General features: G+C 51.8%; 6 protein-coding genes across 6 annotated transcripts; 2 read left to right on the plus strand and 4 right to left on the minus strand.

Moving 5' to 3' along the window:
- Positions 1-483: 483 nt before the first annotated feature.
- Positions 484-980, minus strand: GMORB2_2501 (Mitochondrial export protein Som1; the record flags this gene model as incomplete). The annotated part of the gene is made up of 2 exons (XM_035464481.1): positions 484-646; positions 760-980. The coding sequence occupies 2 exons, from the start codon at positions 978-980 to the stop codon at positions 484-486; spliced, it is 384 nt and encodes a 127-aa protein (XP_035319667.1).
- Positions 981-2,433: 1,453 nt separating this feature from the next.
- Positions 2,434-3,901, minus strand: GMORB2_2502 (to phosphatidyl synthase; the record flags this gene model as incomplete). Its single annotated transcript, XM_035464482.1, has 2 exons — positions 2,434-3,430; positions 3,645-3,901. The coding sequence occupies 2 exons, from the start codon at positions 3,899-3,901 to the stop codon at positions 2,434-2,436; spliced, it is 1,254 nt and encodes a 417-aa protein (XP_035319668.1).
- Positions 3,902-5,801: 1,900 nt separating this feature from the next.
- Positions 5,802-6,617, minus strand: GMORB2_2503 (L-rhamnose 1-dehydrogenase; the record flags this gene model as incomplete). Its single annotated transcript, XM_035464483.1, has 1 exon — positions 5,802-6,617. The coding sequence occupies one exon, from the start codon at positions 6,615-6,617 to the stop codon at positions 5,802-5,804; it is 816 nt and encodes a 271-aa protein (XP_035319669.1).
- Positions 6,618-7,617: 1,000 nt separating this feature from the next.
- On the minus strand, positions 7,618-9,140 carry GMORB2_2504 (L-rhamnonate dehydratase; the record flags this gene model as incomplete). Its single annotated transcript, XM_035464484.1, has 4 exons — positions 7,618-8,699; positions 8,775-8,923; positions 8,982-9,015; positions 9,074-9,140. 4 exons carry the CDS (start codon positions 9,138-9,140, stop codon positions 7,618-7,620), a joined length of 1,332 nt encoding a protein of 443 aa, XP_035319670.1.
- Positions 9,141-10,560: 1,420 nt separating this feature from the next.
- Positions 10,561-13,422, plus strand: GMORB2_2505 (Fungal trans; the record flags this gene model as incomplete). The annotated part of the gene is made up of 2 exons (XM_035464485.1): positions 10,561-10,724; positions 11,166-13,422. The coding sequence occupies 2 exons, from the start codon at positions 10,561-10,563 to the stop codon at positions 13,420-13,422; spliced, it is 2,421 nt and encodes an 806-aa protein (XP_035319671.1).
- A 1,470-nt stretch (positions 13,423-14,892) lies between these two features.
- On the plus strand, positions 14,893-16,895 carry GMORB2_2506 (Major Facilitator Superfamily; the record flags this gene model as incomplete). The annotated part of the gene is made up of 4 exons (XM_035464486.1): positions 14,893-15,139; positions 15,202-15,620; positions 15,696-15,857; positions 15,912-16,895. The coding sequence occupies 4 exons, from the start codon at positions 14,893-14,895 to the stop codon at positions 16,893-16,895; spliced, it is 1,812 nt and encodes a 603-aa protein (XP_035319672.1).
- Between the last annotated feature and the right edge of the window lie 112 nt (positions 16,896-17,007).

Raw genomic sequence — 17,007 nt, forward strand, 5'->3', positions numbered from 1 at the left:
TGAGAAATAGGTTTTCTAGGATCGCGGGTGGTTAGGCTCATGTGATCTTGTCTTCATTAATAGACATACAAGAGGTCCAGAAACGAAGTCTTCTTCTAACCAACACTGATTACAGATAGGGTTTGAAACGGAGACTGGAGTCGTGGTGCCAATTAGGTCCATCTATCTATCGCTTCCCCTCCATACCGTATCATTATGGCTTCTGCGACGAGCGGCGAAACGCATGCGAGTCAACCAATACGCTTCGCAAATCAGCTATCGGCGACAAGTTTACATATGCAAGTGCTTACTACGTAAAATAAGCCAAGGTTGACAAAAGACGTGTAGGATAATATATTGATCTTGTTGTGTTACAAAAGAGCTATCTATCATGCCCAAAACTTAGTACCACTAGTACCAGTAGTATATGAAAATATTACCAGCCCTTTCTTCACTTTTTATATAAATCAACTATCTCCCACTAGTGTCGTGTTCCTTCCCAGATTATCCTTGGAGCTCGGCCCTATTCCAGCTCGTCGACCACTGACGCAGTGGCTTGGACTCACCGCCGTCAGCCGTAGATGACGACGTCGGGTTGCTATCTTGCGTATATGTACCTTCCCAAGAAGTCGTCTCGACTGTAAAAGTGCCTTTCTTATCTTGACATCTAGATGTGGAATAATCATCAATCAGTTTAGTTCGCGGAATGGCAGCAGGGAGTTTTTTTGTTTTCTGCATCACCTTGCTGCCCCTCAAATCTTAACAGCTCACTTAACTCACCTTCGAAAAGCCCGCGGCACGGGAAAGCACTGCACAATACTGTCGCGTGTGACAGGCCTCTGTACCTCGCAATTGTACTGCAGCATCTCGAAGAACTCGCAGGCTGAGAGCTCGACGGTGCGCGTGCGCGGGTCGGCGTGCTTGCGTCGTTTGCCGTGAACATTCGATTGCACGCGTTCTGGTAGCTGGGACACCGGGAAGATAAAACACGGCGGCGCCATTCTGTGCTTTGACCTGTAAGAGTTACAGTTGACTAAACTCCCAAGGAAAGAAATGAGATGAAATGGAGGCGGCAACGGGCAGTAGGTTGCTTGGTGAGATGGAGGAGATGAGTCTGGAAGAGGTGAGTTGATTCGGTCATGGCCTCAGGCTGCCAACCTTTCTACTCGTTACACACCTACAGTCCTGCGATGTTCTCAACACAAGCCGTCTATTCTTACAATTTCTTGTTTCATAATCTGTCTTTCAATAGCTACGCTTGCTAACATTGGTACGCAAGGCCCTCGACACCCTCAGGACCTCTGTGCACGGCTCCAAAAGCCCTCTGAAAAAGACATACATCCCGGAACTAGACGAGATAGCAACCCGTCACTTCCGCGAGACTCAAGCCCCGACACTGGGCATAAGCGGCCGTCACCTCCCCCTACTATACAAGCTAGCTTCATCGCTGGCATCTGCTCCCCATAATTTTGCTTTGATAATCATTGATATGGAGGGCCGCTTCGACGCCACACGACTATCTTGTTCTGCCATTGACGCCCGCCACATCTACATACAGGTTGTTCCTCCACCACCGCTGTCACCGCACGCCGATGAAAATGAGAACAACGACCAAAACATTGATGTTGGTGACGATGTGAGATTCCTAGTAGAGTCAGCGACAAAAAAATTGCTTTACGAGGAAGTAGCCATTCCAAGTGCACAGAGGCAGTTGTGGGGTACTATTGTCATCGGAGGATTCGAGGCTAGAGGAGATGTGGTTTCCGACAAGGGAGGCTGGTTGCGTGTGTCGAGAGAGCACATCGAGCCGCTTGCTGCTGGGCTGACGATGCAAGAGGTTCTCGATCAGCGGGATGAGCGCCAGCGAGCTGTTGAGGATGCGCCGTGGGTGGCCGAGTCTCGCTGGGGACGCTTCACTTTCCGAGCATAAATATTATATGTGATATAGGTTCTGTCCCACTCGGATGCATTGATAAGAGCGCATTATCCTCTAAATGTAATACAAAATGAAAGAGTTTCATTATCTCGGTGAGTCTTACCTTAACTCATGTTCATGTACTACCTCAGACCTAGGTGCATTGCGCCAAAGGTCATCACCCCTCAACTTCTTTGCATGATAGTCTGCATACATACTTAGCCATGTGAATTGTTTTTCGACCTGATGTTGAAATTGATGAGTTGCTTCACACCTTATCGCAGTAAAGGTCAATATTGCCTCTAAATTCTAATGCATTCTTGAGAAATCTATATATCAATGTCGTGCGACGCTCATTGGGAGTATATGAACAATAGCATCGTTGGAAGGTGTAGGTGGACATTGTGAAAACCAAACTCCGTCGTCTAGCCCAATTGATATCCATAAAACGCTGTGCTTGTAAAAATCTAAAACAAGAAAAGATGAGGGAATTAAACCAATGAAATTCGTATGCCGCGTGTCTTTTTCTCGCCACCACCTTAGATGGTGATGGTGTCGACGTCACTGTCAAAGATGGAGGGGTTAATGTGTTCGGCCTTCTTGGCAGTGTCGTCGAGAACTTGTTGCTTCTTGAGCGAGTTGCCTCTGCGGGCCATCTCGCGATGCAGGCCATGGTTGACAGCGTCGAGGACATTGTTGACGGTGACACGGGGTTTGTATGCGGGTTCAGTACCCTCCTGGTAGACGCCAGTTTTGACGAGGATGCTGTACCAGTCGTTGTCGGCCTTCTCGTTCACAGCGTTGGTACCACGGATGTCACTCTCGGGCGTGTCACCGACAAAGTAAACGGTTGAGGGAGCGGTGGCAAGGCCATGCTCATCACTGCGCCACTGGTTCATGAGGCGCGAGGCGAATTCAAAGGTAGAAACCTGGGGCTTGCCAAAGGCGTGGGTGTTGAGCTTCCCCTTTCCACCAGTCAAATCGTCAAAAGTGATTTCAAACATGCGGCGGAGGGCACCCATGCCGAGGCGGACGTGCTCGTGGGCGGCAGACCAGACGACATCGTTGTGGGAGAAGTAGAAGGGGGGACCCTGGTCGAAAGTCTCGGAGCGGGTGCCCAAACGGCCACCTTGCGACATGGCGACGTCAAGCATGATCTGAATGTCGCCAGCCCAGTCGCGCGAGTCGGCGAAGACAAAGACGGCGTCGATGGTGACCTGGGAGAAGTCGCGCTCACGAGAGTTGGCGTGCTCCTCGGGGGTCAGGGTGCGGAAGGGAGTAGTGGCAGAGTCGTGTTTGATGATGTCACCGGGAGTGACGACATCCTTGAAGCCGTAGCCCTCTGCAACCTGGCGACACTTCTCGCCCTCACCACCAATGACGAGAACGGTGCCGTAAGTTCGAGCCATCTCCCTCATGGGGGTGTGGCCGCAGATGAACTGGCCTGCCTTGATGTCACGCTGGAGCTGACTGGACAGGTCGCGGCAGCGCTCCTCTTCGGTTTTTCCACCTCCGTTGGTAAGGAAGATGTGAGGGCTGTGGGTGGTAAGTAAGCTTTTGTATTCTGTGATAGGATGATGTGATGATGACAGTGCTCCCAGGAATCCATAGAAATCGCCGCTTGCACGGTACGGCCGGCCCACAAAAGACTGTCGGGGTGCTCCGTGAAGTCGCGGCGTGAGTCGGCGGGAGATATCTAGGGCTTCGATCGTGGTAGGTGCAAAATGGGGAGGGAAAGTGATATGCTTACATTTTAACACCGTACTCGTTTTCACCGTTGAGAACCTTCATGGCCTCAATGGCCTCGGGAATGGGCCGTCCGCCGCGGACAAGGACACCATCAATGTCAAAGGCGAAGACAAAGGAGTCGGCCGAGGGCTTGGTCTGGGTCAGGGGAGGTGAGATAGGCGATCCCAAACTCGAAAGACTGGAGCTGGAGCCGCTGTACTGAAGATCAGGCGAGCTGGGGACGCTGCTGTCGCTAAGCTGATACCGTTCGGAATCCATGACGGCGAGCGAGGATGTGCGTATGTTCTTTTGAAGTTGGACGATATAAGATGTAGTTGTTTGAACTCGATGAAAAAAAGCTCGAGATAGAGTGGTATGGAAAGAGTGTTGTGGATGACTGTGACTGATTCTAGAAGATGTTGTTGCTAAAAACGGCGGGTGGACTGGGTATCTTATATGTCTGAGGACCAAAGGCCGATGACTTTTTGATGATGTATTCGCACCTCCTTGGACCTGATTAGACTCGGAGAGGTTGGTCTTGACGTGACCAGTTGGAGCAAAGAGGGGCGCTCTCCGTAGCATGACAGGGCCCATCAGGTCCGAGTCATTGTGCACTCCATACTGGGGTGTATCCCTGTTTCCCGTCCAGGGCGAGGCAAGCGATAATATACATGAAGCGGGTCCCCTTTCCTGTCGTAAGAAAACTCGACGAGCCAAGCGCGCTGGAATGACATAAAACTCGGACACTGAAAGAAGTATGACATTCCTCTTCCACAGTTGCGAGATTGCACGAATGTATACTAGTTCGGTCACCACACTCGAATCTTATTGATCGATATCCCGAGAGGCATCTGCACTGCCAATGACAGCCACGCACATCGTGGCGTACTTCTATTGTTCGTTCGTCTCGCCGCAAAGATTTGACGTCTAGCGGTTGGCGCGGCTCTTTTTTATTCCAAATATTCCAACTCGAATTTTGGCGAACTCTCAACCTGGGCTTGTCTCCTGGTTCGGTTGGATGGCGCGGCTACCCGCCTGGCTAGCAGACGGTGGGGTGGGAGAAAACAGTGACAGTTTCGATGACGGTGGCAATACTGTTGGGGCGTTCCTAAAGCCCTGAAGCTGGCAGTGACGTAAATGAAGACATCTTCTTGAGACACTTAACCTATCAAAAGCCCTGAAAAAAAGAATCCACTATTATTATGGGCCCTAGTAACTTGCAGCAGAGTTCGAGTGCTACACATAACCTTCCAAGATGCTGAGTCTACGACAAGTCACTGCTCTCTGCGCCGTTGCCGCCATGGTACCTCTGCCACCATTTTCCTACTCTCGACATACATCTGTCTCCGTTACGGTACCACCACCCTGCACCATTCTGTTCAGCTGGTACTTAGACGGTACCAGAAGCCTGCCCACCGTCTAACACGCTGATCCTGCCAAGCGCGGTTGCCAAGTGTGATAATGATTCTTTTTCTCTCAGAGGCCTTTTATTGACCCCGCCATCTTCACCGAATTGCGTTTATCTTGTCGTCACCAACTGTACTCCGTGTTCGTACACGTTGCTGTTTCACTAAGATTCAGGATTAAGAAATGAATTTTGATTAGACAGACTCCTATCGCGCCTCTGGGATTTACAACACTCATTATCACGTCTCACCAACCCGCCAATCAGCCATGACGCAGTTTTCATATATCCAATGTAGAAAAAGGCACACGGGCTTAGAAAGTGGCGACATCAGGTAAAACCAGTCGCTGTAACTATGGCAGCATACTCTTGAGGGCCATCAGCCCTGAACCACTAGTTTTTGTCTCTTGACATATTAACCTGGGCTGATGCTATATAGTCAGTAATTTACATCCCCACACCACCTACATGAATTCAACATGGACTTTTGCAGTTGCCCATGATGCCAACCGCATAGGTCATGTATTGTTCTAGCGCTTTCAAGTTCATTCTCAAATCGGCATTATGCTGTTGATCGAGCGAGACGGAAAGCATCGAGCCAATACAGGATTGTTGGAATCTCATCACAGTGGCTTACACGGTTGGTTGAAGGGTTCCTAAATCTCTAGTCCCCTCCTCCCGCACCCCGTAGTTGTGTGAATGTCTGTTAAGGAAACGGGAAGGTATAATTTCCAGGCTCTTCTCGTTTTATCTGCCAATATCATTGATGTCATTCTACTGCAAATTGACAAAGAGACCACCGTCAACAAGCAATTGTGCGCCCGTGACGTAGCCGCTGAGCTCGTCACTGGCTAGGAAGACGGCCGGCCCGGCCATATCCTTCGTGTCACCTGTCCTGCCTAGCGGAATTCTCCCCTCGGTGTACTTCCTCTTGGAGTCATTTGCTAGATCCTCTTCGTTGAGCTGCGTCTTGATGGTCCCGGGAAGCAGGGCGTTGCAACGGATGCCGTACTTTCCTAGGGCGACGGCGGTGCTCTGCATCAGACTGAGGACGCCAGCCTTGGTGGGGGTGTAGTGTGCCTGTGTGCCACCACCCACGAGAGCCGAAATGGACGATACACCGATGATACTACCACCTGAAGGTGTCTGGTTCCTCGCCATCTGCCTTGCCGCAGCCTGTACCACGTAGAACGCCCCGTCTAGGTTGGTTCGCACCGTCGTCTCTAGTAGGTCCGGCGAACAGTCCAGGAAGTCGGCGAAGGTACACACCCCCGCGTTTGACACGCACACATCGAGACGCTTGTTTGTAGAGCTGTTCACAGCCAGAGATACCAGCTTCGCTGCGTCGTCAGGGTTCCTGACGTCACCCTGGACGTGGAGAAGACGGCCTGCGCTACCATCGGCTTTTCTTAGGGCTTCTGCTTCCGCGACGAGGGAGTCAAGATGCTTTCGATCCTTGTCTAGGCCAAGGTGGTTTACGGTCACATCAGCTCCATGCCTCAGGTATTCGAGGCAGATGGCACGGCCGATGCCCGTCGTCCCTCCCGTGATTATGGCAGTCTTTCCAACGAGGATACCTGTCAGAGACATTGTGTCGGGTAAACGAGCGTTTGTACAGAACGGATGTGGAGAGATATCACTCTTAGCCGGACGAGTGTGTATGCCGGGGGCCAATGTGTAGTCAATCACGATGTCGAAAACATGGGTTGACCAAAGCAACACGGATTCGAGGAGTTATATGGAGTTGTGTTGTCGGTGATTTGGAGGAGATGGGATGACGAGGTTAGGAATCCAAGACGGGAATTGTTACAGCTCCAGAGGATATAGAAGCGAATCTAGAGTGAGCTGTATTTTATTATACTATTCTTAATTGACCTGCAGAGATCTCAACGGCCTCGACCAGAAACCTCATGCCCATGAGGGGCAGGAGGGGTATGAGGGGCAGTATGGGAATCCCGTAAGAGGTGAGTGGAGGGGCGCGGGGTCAAGGGCCCCGAAACTCGGGCGACTTTGACGCGAGCGAAGACACCTTGACAGCTCCGATGTACCCGACACTGAACGGCAATTTCAATCTCAAATAACATAGAGCAAAAAAAAAAGGGAGGGAGGCTCTAGTGATGGAAGATTTCATACCAAAATATTTGCGAAGAAAGGTGATACAAGAGAAATTGCCTGATCTGCCATCAATTTGGGTATAGTAATCGGCAGCTTCTTGTCTACGAGATATAATGGCAATCCCCGATTGAGCAATGGCGGGGTTCAGGTTGAGGCCCACCGTTTTCATGACTGGTTGGTTTTGAAGGCTGTAACTATAAAAGCTAGGCCGCTTGTTTCTCTTCATTTATAAGCATATGGCAGCATTCCATGTAGCGTGTGGGAAACTCAAACATCAGACACCGTGTACAATGTCAAATTTGCCAACATGAATCTATAAGAGCAAATATCGCCGAACACCAGAGAGGGACTGTTTGTCCTATATATAGGGGACTAGCCCTAAACTAGCTCAGTGTATGAATGAATAAATATCGCCAAACAGGTCAGACGAGGGGCTGAATATCCGAGAATACATATATTTCTTATGACATACATATCACGACGAGGTCAGTCTGTCAACCTTCGCGGTCAAGTTACCAATGAAACCGTTGGACTTTACATCCGCGGACTTGTCCTCCTTTTCAGGGGTAGCTGGAGTGAGGCCAGCGGCGGGCGGAGGGGTGAGAAGGTACGAGGAAGAAATGAGCTTGGGACGGGCAGCCGGATTGATGGTGAGGCCAAAGCCGGGCTTATCAATGTCTGCGGTGGTAAGGTAGCCCTTTGTGGGAATAGGCTCGTCTATGAAGAGGTCTCCAAAGACGGGGAGGACAGACTTGCCGTCGGGTGAGTTGGCGAGGTACTCCTGGAAGGGGGTGTTGGGCTGGGAGAAGACAAAGTGGTAACTGTAGGGACCGCTTGCGTGAGGGACGACGGGAATATCGTAGGCGGCGGCCATGGCGGAGACTTTGAGCAGCTCAGTTAGGCCGCCAAGCCACATGACGTCGGGCTGAATGATGTCAAGGTTGCGGCCCTCGACGAGCTTGCGAAAGCCGAAGCGCGAGTACTCGTGCTCGCCCGTGGTGAACTTGACAGTCGGGTGCGCACGCTTAATTTGCGCGAAGCCGTCGGTGTCATCGGGTGACAGGCATTCTTCCCACCAGTTGATGTCGAGGTCGGCGCACGCTTTGACAAGGTCAATCGTGTACGAAACGTTGAGGCTCATGTAGCAGTCCACCATCAGAGGGAAGTCCGGCCCCACACGCTCACGCTGCTTGCGTAGGTACTCGACGTTCTTACGCAGGCCGACATGGCCTTCGTCTGGGCAAAAGGGGAGCGCCACCTTGGCACCCCAGAAGCCCATGTCACGAGCGGAGGGAGGCTCCGGGCCAGTACAGTAGAAGTCGACGCGCTCCTTGGTGGCGCCTCCTATCATGCGGAATACAGGCTCGTTTCTGATCTTTCCCACAAGATCCCATAGGGCCAGATCGATGACAGAAATGACGGCAATGGGGAGGCCCTTGCGTCCGTAGAACATGGAGGCTCGGTACATTTGCTCGAAGAGAAGGTTCGTATTGCGCGCATCGGCCCCGATGAGGAAACGCTCAAAATGCTGATGCACCAGCCAGCAGCCCGGAGGTCCTGTTGGCATGAACATGATCAGTATTATGACACGAAGTTGAATGTGTTACGTGCGAAGATGACATGTGCACATACCGCCAAACCCAGTAGCAAAGCCCACGGTGCCATCGGCGGATTCAATCTCAACGAGGAATGATCCGAGGACATTAATGCCCCAGCTAGTACGCGACTTGCGAAACTGCTCCCATCGTGAACACGGCGTCGAGATATCGCTGTCAATAAGCCTGCACACTTGTGAGCGTCTGCTATGCCCGTTGAACGCCGCGGCTGAGGAATACATACCAATGACCGCCCTTCACGTTATGATAGTCACCTCCTACGCTAGTTAGTCAGTCATACAAAATTTTGTCCATAATACGGCAGGGGTGTCGTACCGGAGCCTACGCCTCCGATGATGTATGACCTGATAGCCTTGATGGTAAATTTGGACTCTGGGGCCATGGCGGGAAATTTTTGAAGGGGGTAACCGTCTAGATAGAGAGAGCGACGTGAAGATAATAAAGTGAAACCGACGAGGCGTATGGGAATGGACGACTCGGGTCAGGATACAAGGGAGCAGACGATACACAAGGGCGGGGGCGCGGTGAAATGTAGGATGGAAAATGAACAAGTCAAATAGGCAACATCATAGAAAATGGTGGCGTATGACCATGAGTTTTGTTTATCATACAGAAGCTCCTCATGAGCTCATATCGGCGGTAGTTGACCCGAAAGGGTGGATGCTCTAGAGTCGACGGCGCACGTTACCCACATTTTGACGGGATCTCACAAGCATTTTTCATGTGGGAATGTCGGTAATCAATGCTACTCGTACTACTCGACGCTTGTACAGCCTCCCGGTTCAATGGGCGCTAGGGACAGGCCATTGTGGATCAGACGGGACGAGGCAGATGTGGATGTGTGGAATCAGATTGAACCGAATACCGAGTCTTTGTCCCGCGGCCATACGGATGTGTTACAGCCTACGTAGATAAGTGATTACGTTAATAAACAGGTTTGACGTTCAGGGGAAGTACTTATTCCCTTCTATATGGTATTTCATTGCTTCGAACGTGAGTGCCAAACACGGTCAAGTGTGTGCGTAAGGCTTTGGGGTACTGGTGTGCAGCAACCCGCTAATTCAGAATCATGCTTCAACTGGAGAATGGAGGGGAACTGGGAAGAAAGTCACACCTGCACAAGGGAAATTAATAGGTAGCGAAAAAAAAAAAGAAAGTTGAAAGGAACGAAGTACGGAAGGGAGGGAGGAAGAAAGGAGGAAGGGAAGAGAATGGGAATAAATAGAAATTGATTTATCGAAGAGAGGAGAGACGAAAAAGGGTCTTGGGTCCCACGGTATGCAGCTGTTAATGTCAATGAAAGTTGCCAGTGGCTTGTCTCCCCCGCACTCAGTAGACGGAATTGGCAACCCGCTCAACCAATAACAGGGGCTGGACAGGCTGTTTCCCCAGACCTCCCCGCACTGCGAGATTTGCTCCTTCCTCTTTTCCCCCACATCACACCGACAGGGCAGGACTATAGAGGAGGACACTCTTTCTCCTTACTCGTACGAATGCATGTGCTCTGTGACCGTCTTACCTGGGGCCAACCACTTATTTCTAATTCGTAACCAGCGTTTGATTCCCTTCACCTCCCGCTCATCATTATCCCGAACTCCCCAGGGACGCCTCCGCAAGCTACCTCATTGCATCCATCTGTGTTCGCCAATGCACGTGTGCGCCTCTCTGCGTACCGTACCTCAAACTTTACGAGGACACGGGTGCTCCGTCACACCTGGAGCTGAGAAGCGTGCTTTTCTGGCGCTGCGGCGTCATTGAACCCACTGTTGTCCCCGTTCTCCCGGGGCCGAAACACCGAAGCCATGCGCAACAGCCAGCGCGCCTCTTCACCCTCGGCATCTGTCGCTGCTGGCGGTGAATCCTTCATGGACCCCGAGAGTGACTACCACAGTGAAGATGATAAGGATCAAGACATATTCTCTGCCAACGGCGCTGGCACAAAGCGCAAGCGTCCCATCTCAGTCTCGTACGTCTCTCGCCCCACGTCCCCTCTTCTTATTCCATAGTTACTTTACTCCATTTGAGCCATTCTCACCCAGCACCTTCCATTTGTTTTCCTGTATCCACTTCCTGTGTTCTTTCCTTTCAAAATATGCCACCTTCTGTTACCATCCCATGTCTCGAAGAGCCCCGTCCCCTCCTGGCCAGTCAAGACCTCGGGTAGAAAGAAGACATTCCTCCCCTCCAGAGGGAGACTCTACCGCCAATATTCTTGCTCGCACTGCCATATCAAAGGACGAAACTGACCCGGCTGTTCCTAGGTGTGAACTGTGCAAACAGCGCAAGGTATCATTCTCTTCACTTTCACTAGGTGGCATCCTAAGTTCCATGTAAGCTGCGGTACTGACGCGGCCTTCTGCATCTAGGTGAAATGTGACCGAGGCCAGCCATCATGTGGTTGGTGTAGCCGTAATGGTGCCACCTGCGAATACAAGGAGCGGAGAAAGCCTGGGCTTAGGGCAGGCTATGGAAGGGAGCTCGAGAAACGTTTGGATAAGCTCGAGGAGATTCTCAAGTCACACTCTGAGATCCTGCATTCCACAACAAGCTCTATCAACCAGCCGATCCAGCAAGCCCACAGCGTGCGGAACAGCAACTCAAGTCTTCCAAGTGACCAGGGTACGCCACGCGATGCTGCCCCCGTATTCAGGCCGTCCGATCACATACGCACTCCCCAGGCCGAGACAGCCCTTTTTCTCCACAAGCCCTCGTCAAATTTTACCCCCAGCTCTCAAGGCGTTGAGTTTGGATTGCCACCGACGCCGGGTATCAGCGATGGCTTCCAACAGCATATGCAGATGTCGGAAATGCCAGCACCTCAGCAGATTCCAGGATTGCCATCATCCACACCTACCCAGGACTACTACAGCGCGAATAGTCAGGGCAGCATCCATCAGTCTTCAACTGCATCTGTTTCTCAAAACGGTGGACAGCCCTCCCTAGACCAGGACATGCCGCCCTATGACTTACTATACGCATTGGTGGACTTGTACTTTAAGCATATCAACACGTGGTGTCCTATACTACATCGGAAGACAACCCTCGACTCCCTGTTTGGGCCCTCGACTCTCCAGGAGACGGATCGAATACTCTTGCATGCTATAGTGGCCACATCGATGCGTTACTCCAACGACCCAAGGCTGTCAGAGGAACGACGGAAGCACTATCACCAGGTCTCCAAGCAGAGGGTCCTACTGTATGGGATGGAGAACACGTCGGTCAAATCGCTCCAGGCTCTGGTCATCTTGTCGATAGACCTGGTCGGTAGTAGCAACGGTCCACCAGGGTGGAATATCATGGCACTTATTACCCGTGGTGTCGTACAGCTGGGCCTTGCCGTCGAGAGCACGTCGTTCAGCGTCTCGCCAAACTATACGTCCATATATACGCTCCGTGCCATGGTGCTTCCAGAGCCAAAGGATTTCATTGAGGATGAGTCAAGAAGAAGGCTCTTCTGGATGATCTACATGGTCGATCGGTTTGCAACAATCGCTACGGCATTTGAATTTGCCTTGGACGATAAGGAGATTGACAGAACACTGCCCTGCCGTGACGACCTCTGGATCAAGAACCAGAAGGTCGAGACAAAGTGGTACAAGAGTCGAGATTACCACGATGACTCTCCAGAATATGGTGTCAACAAGCCTGAAAACATCGGCGCCTTTGGGTTCCACTGCGAGGTCCTCAACATTGTGGGCCAAATACACGACTTCCTCAAGCGGCCTGTCGATATAAGCGCACTGAGCGATGTGGAGCAGTGGCAGCTCAGGTACAAAGAGCTCGATAATATGCTTATGTCGTACAAGTTCTCGCTCCCCAACGAGTATGGGAACATGGCCAAGCTCTTCCAGCCCGGTAGTAAAGGCCTGAGCTGTGGGTGGGTCATGCTCCATGCGACATACCATCTTGCCGTTATTCGGCTGCACTCGTCGGCAGCTTACCCCACGACGCGATCGCCCATCTTCACACCCTCATACAGCGCTTCCCAGAGATGCCATAGCGCAGTGGAGAACATTGCGGCCCTTGGAGAGTTTGTTGTGAATAATGGACTCCTAGATAAGCTGGGACCACCGTTTGCATTTACACTGTGGGTGGCCGCACGCTTGCTACTGGTGCATGGATCTACGGTGGAGCGCAAGCTGTCGCCGCAGCTCAGATTTTTCGTCGACACGTTGCGAGAGATGGGGCGGCACTGGCCCGTAGCAGCCAGGTACTCAGACCTCCTCTCACGGGTTCTCGACGAGCACCGAGAGAGTGAGCGACAAGGCGATGGCGTGACACCAAGCTCGGTAAAGATCCTTTCGGACATGCGGCGAACGGCTTTCGACCTGGACCTTTTGATCTCTCGGCAGCCGAAGCAGGGCGGCGCCAATCCCAGTCGGCTTCCAAGCGTCACACCGGCTCGGACGCCCGCCCCCAACGAGCTGGAGTACCTGGACGTGTTTGACTTCTTCAATGTGCCCCGCCTACCGCTCGGCGGTGAGGCCACGGGTGGCACGGGCAACCAGACACCAGCCCCCGGAGCGGATATGGACGCAGATGAGCAAACTACGGGATCGCAGGCAGGAGCGATAAACGAGTTCAATATTACCAACTTTATGGTTGATGCCAACAGCGACTGGCTTTTCAAGCAAGAAGGTGGAAAGTTCATGAATCAGGGATGAAATAACTACCAACAAAAAGTGAAAGATGCATTTCATGACCAAGGTAGGGAGCATTTGATTTTACCTGTACTTATACCCTCTTTTTTTCCTTGAAAAAAAATGCGATGTTGTGGTGGAGCGTGCATACTACGGGAGAGTTTTCTGGAGAGATGCAGCATTTTGTGACCAATTTATTTACCGCGATGACAAATAGTATTCATTCATCTATTCTGTACTCCCGTCCAACTGTAATTCACTGGTTGTGTATTGTATTATTTTATGAGGAAGAAGAAGAAAGAAAACACTTTGACAAAGGTGTGAAGACGAGATGGTGACGGGAGATGGCGTATGATGTTGGGGGTCAATGACGAGCAAGGCTAGGCACATTGCACTTGGCGACGAACCGGAAAAGCGGGGGGGCTGGGTTCGCTTTCGTTATAAAAAAAGGGGAGGAGAGATAGGCAGGAGCACGGAATTTACGCTGATGCTTGTCTGTCTGTCTGTCTCGTGAGCGTCATTCCATGCTCTTCACGTTTTGAATAGATCTCAATTCATACCCATATCTCATCACCCATATCATCCAACTACACTCGTGCTACTAGTAACAATAAAACCGTGTAATATAAGTATGGAGGTATTTAGGTATTGGTATTGATAATACCTAGCACGCACACATGCCATACAGCCAAGACCACCGTACACTAACCCGCTGTAAACCCGCTGATGCAGCCTCAAGCCTCAAGCCTCAAGCCTCAAGCCTCAAGCCCTCAAGTAGCCCAGACGCAGTTATTATTATGCCGAAAAGGAAAGGGTAGGAGGAGGCTGTGGTACTCTTGCTTGATATTTACTCTGTATTTTCTGGGCAATGAGTGGACGGCTCACCTATCTATCCTCGAGCTTTTTTTCTTTTCTTTTCTTCCTGTGTTGTGCCTCCCCCTCCCCCCCACCCCCCAGGCTTGTTGTTCATGTGAAGCTATCGAATGACAAGGGCACTTTATATTAATACTGATGACGCTGTACGACGTACGAGCACTGCTTTGTATTACTACCAGTACTCGTACACGTATTTCTCATGCAACGGTACGCTACGCTACGACTGCGAGAACCTTACGACTGCGAGAGCCTAAAACTGCGGACTTCTGAGGCCGCTGGACGAGTAGAGCCCCTTCTCCGTATCAAGGCGCCCTGCGGCCTCCGCCTTACCCGGGCCCAATTTATCCAACACAGACACATCTGACAATGCTGGCACCAGCCAAAGCTCGACGTATGATGAAATACTACTATTTCATGCGTCGACGTATTACCTACCCTGGCCTTCGATTACCAATCCAGAATCTGTAGGGCAGGGTATCTCATTCAGTCGCTGTCAATACGCACGGATGTCTCACCTACCCTTGGGATAAGCTGATGATAACGCTTCATCATCGATTCCTGGTAAACTTGGACATTTCAACATCTCGTTCCAGTTCCAATCTTCAATGGAATTTTGCCATGACTTCTTCTCCTCAGCTGTCTCCACGCAATCCAGCGCCGAGACTGGATGAAGATGGTACCTCTGTGCCTCATGCCGATCAACGGACGATGTATCCGTCATCCGAAAGGTCACCACTGCTTGGCGCGGACAGCGATCCGGAACCCAACACCTCCGGTGCCAAGCCTGCCACGGTCCTTGGCCAAATGACCGCCATGAGAGTCACTGCCCTGGCCTTTAGTCTTTGGCTACTGATTTTCCTCCAAGGTCAGTGTGTGCATTATGCATCGTGGCACAACATTTGCGAGAACTAAAATTCGATTTGTTAGCCTCCAACACGTCGGGCATCACCATGATGCAAGGCAGCATCGCTGAGGATCTGGATGCCTACGAGGGTACTATGTGGTTCACCTCGGGATACCTCATCACCATGTCTAGCTTGGCACCTCTCGTCGGAAAGCTGGCTACTATCTTCTCGCCGCGCAGCCTGGTCCCGTTTGTCGGATTGCTCATCGGCGCTGGCTGCTGCATCTCGGCTAGTGCCACCTCGTTTGCCTCCTTTGTTCTCGGGCGCGTCGTCATGGGTTTCGGCGGTGCCGGCGTCTTGACTCTAGCTATGATCCTCATCCTTGACTTGACGGATAAGTCTACCCGCGGTTTCATTCTTGGCTTTGTCAACGCATGCTTCAGTATCGGCGTTTCGCTGGGAGGCGTTGTCTACGGCGCTCTTATCCCTGTCGTCGGATGGGTACGTCATACATGACCGTCGTCAAGACTTGCTGTCACATGAGGTTTTTTCTCTTTTACTGACAGTTGTGTATAGCGCATCATGTTTTGGGCGCAAGCGCCTCTTGCTATAGTGAGCACCACCGGTGTCTTCCTCAGCCTTCCACGTCCCATCCCGTCCTCTCCTAACACGTTTGGAGAACCACTTTCTGTCTGGCAGAAGCTACGCCGTATCGACTATCTGGGCTCCGTTCTTCTGGTAGGCCTCTGTGGTTTCTTTTCCCCAATGTTTCCTCGTTAACACTGAAATAAGATATTTACCATTGTTTCCTTTCTCTACGGTCTCACCAGCGGCGCCAGCGCTATCTGGCTGTGGTCTTCTCTCTGTTGCCTCGGTTTGTTCGTCACCGTCGAGTCATGGGTTGCATCGGACCCCGTGGTACCCCTTCCTGTCCTGAAATCCCGCTCGGTCCTTCTCTCATGTGTATCACAGCTTGGACTGATGGGGGCCCGCTGGACCGTCTTATACTACATGCCCATCTTTGTACTCGCCGTGCGCGGTGAGCCTCGTGCCAGCGCGGGAGCCATACTAATACCCACCAACGTTGGCTTCGGACTAGGGGGGATCGTAGTCGGCGGTCTGCACATTCGCCGCGCCGGCTCTTTTTGGCTGCCGTCTGTTGTGTCCATTGCCAGCTTCGTCGCCTTCATGTGGCTGCTGTCGGTCATAGCACACCCCTATATTGGCCTAGTCCCGCTCATTCTATCAGTTGCAGCCGGTGGTTTTGCTACGGGTGCCGCCCTTAACTACACGCTCGCACACGTCCTGCACCACAGCCACCGCGGCACCGACTACATCACTATTAGCCTTCTGGGGACCTTCCGCGGCTTCGGTGGTGCCTTTGGTACGACAATTGGCGGCAGTATCTTTGCACGCATCCTCCAGTCCCGGCTGATTGACGGCTTCCGCCTCCTTGACGGCGACCTTGATGGGAAACCCCTGAGCCCCACACGCAAGATTCTCATATCGCGCCTCATGGGTGCCCCCGAGCTCGTGCACGGCGGTGGACTTACGCCCGAGGACTCGGGTGTAGCTGTGGATGCTTACGCCAGTGCCTCACGGGGAGTGTGGCAGGCTGCGGCTGCGCTGGGCCTGATTGTTTTGTTTATGCAGGCCGGAACGGGCTGGAATGGCCCCAAGCGGGATGAAGATAATGACCAGGAAGATGGATATATTACAGATGAAGAAGAGGCTCGCGCTCTAATTCTAGAACATGAAGGGGCTGGGGAGGCTTAGAATTCTTTTTTGTTGTTGTTGTTGTTGTTGTTGTTGTTGTTGTTGTTGGGAGGGGGTGGTGGTGGTGGTGAGATTTTCCCTATTGAATAGAGCTTTCCAACGTTCCTCACTC

Source organism: Geosmithia morbida (assembly GCF_012550715.1).
Source record: "Geosmithia morbida isolate 1262 chromosome Unknown scaffold_13, whole genome shotgun sequence".
NCBI classification, from domain to species: Eukaryota; Fungi; Ascomycota; class Sordariomycetes; order Hypocreales; family Bionectriaceae; genus Geosmithia; species Geosmithia morbida.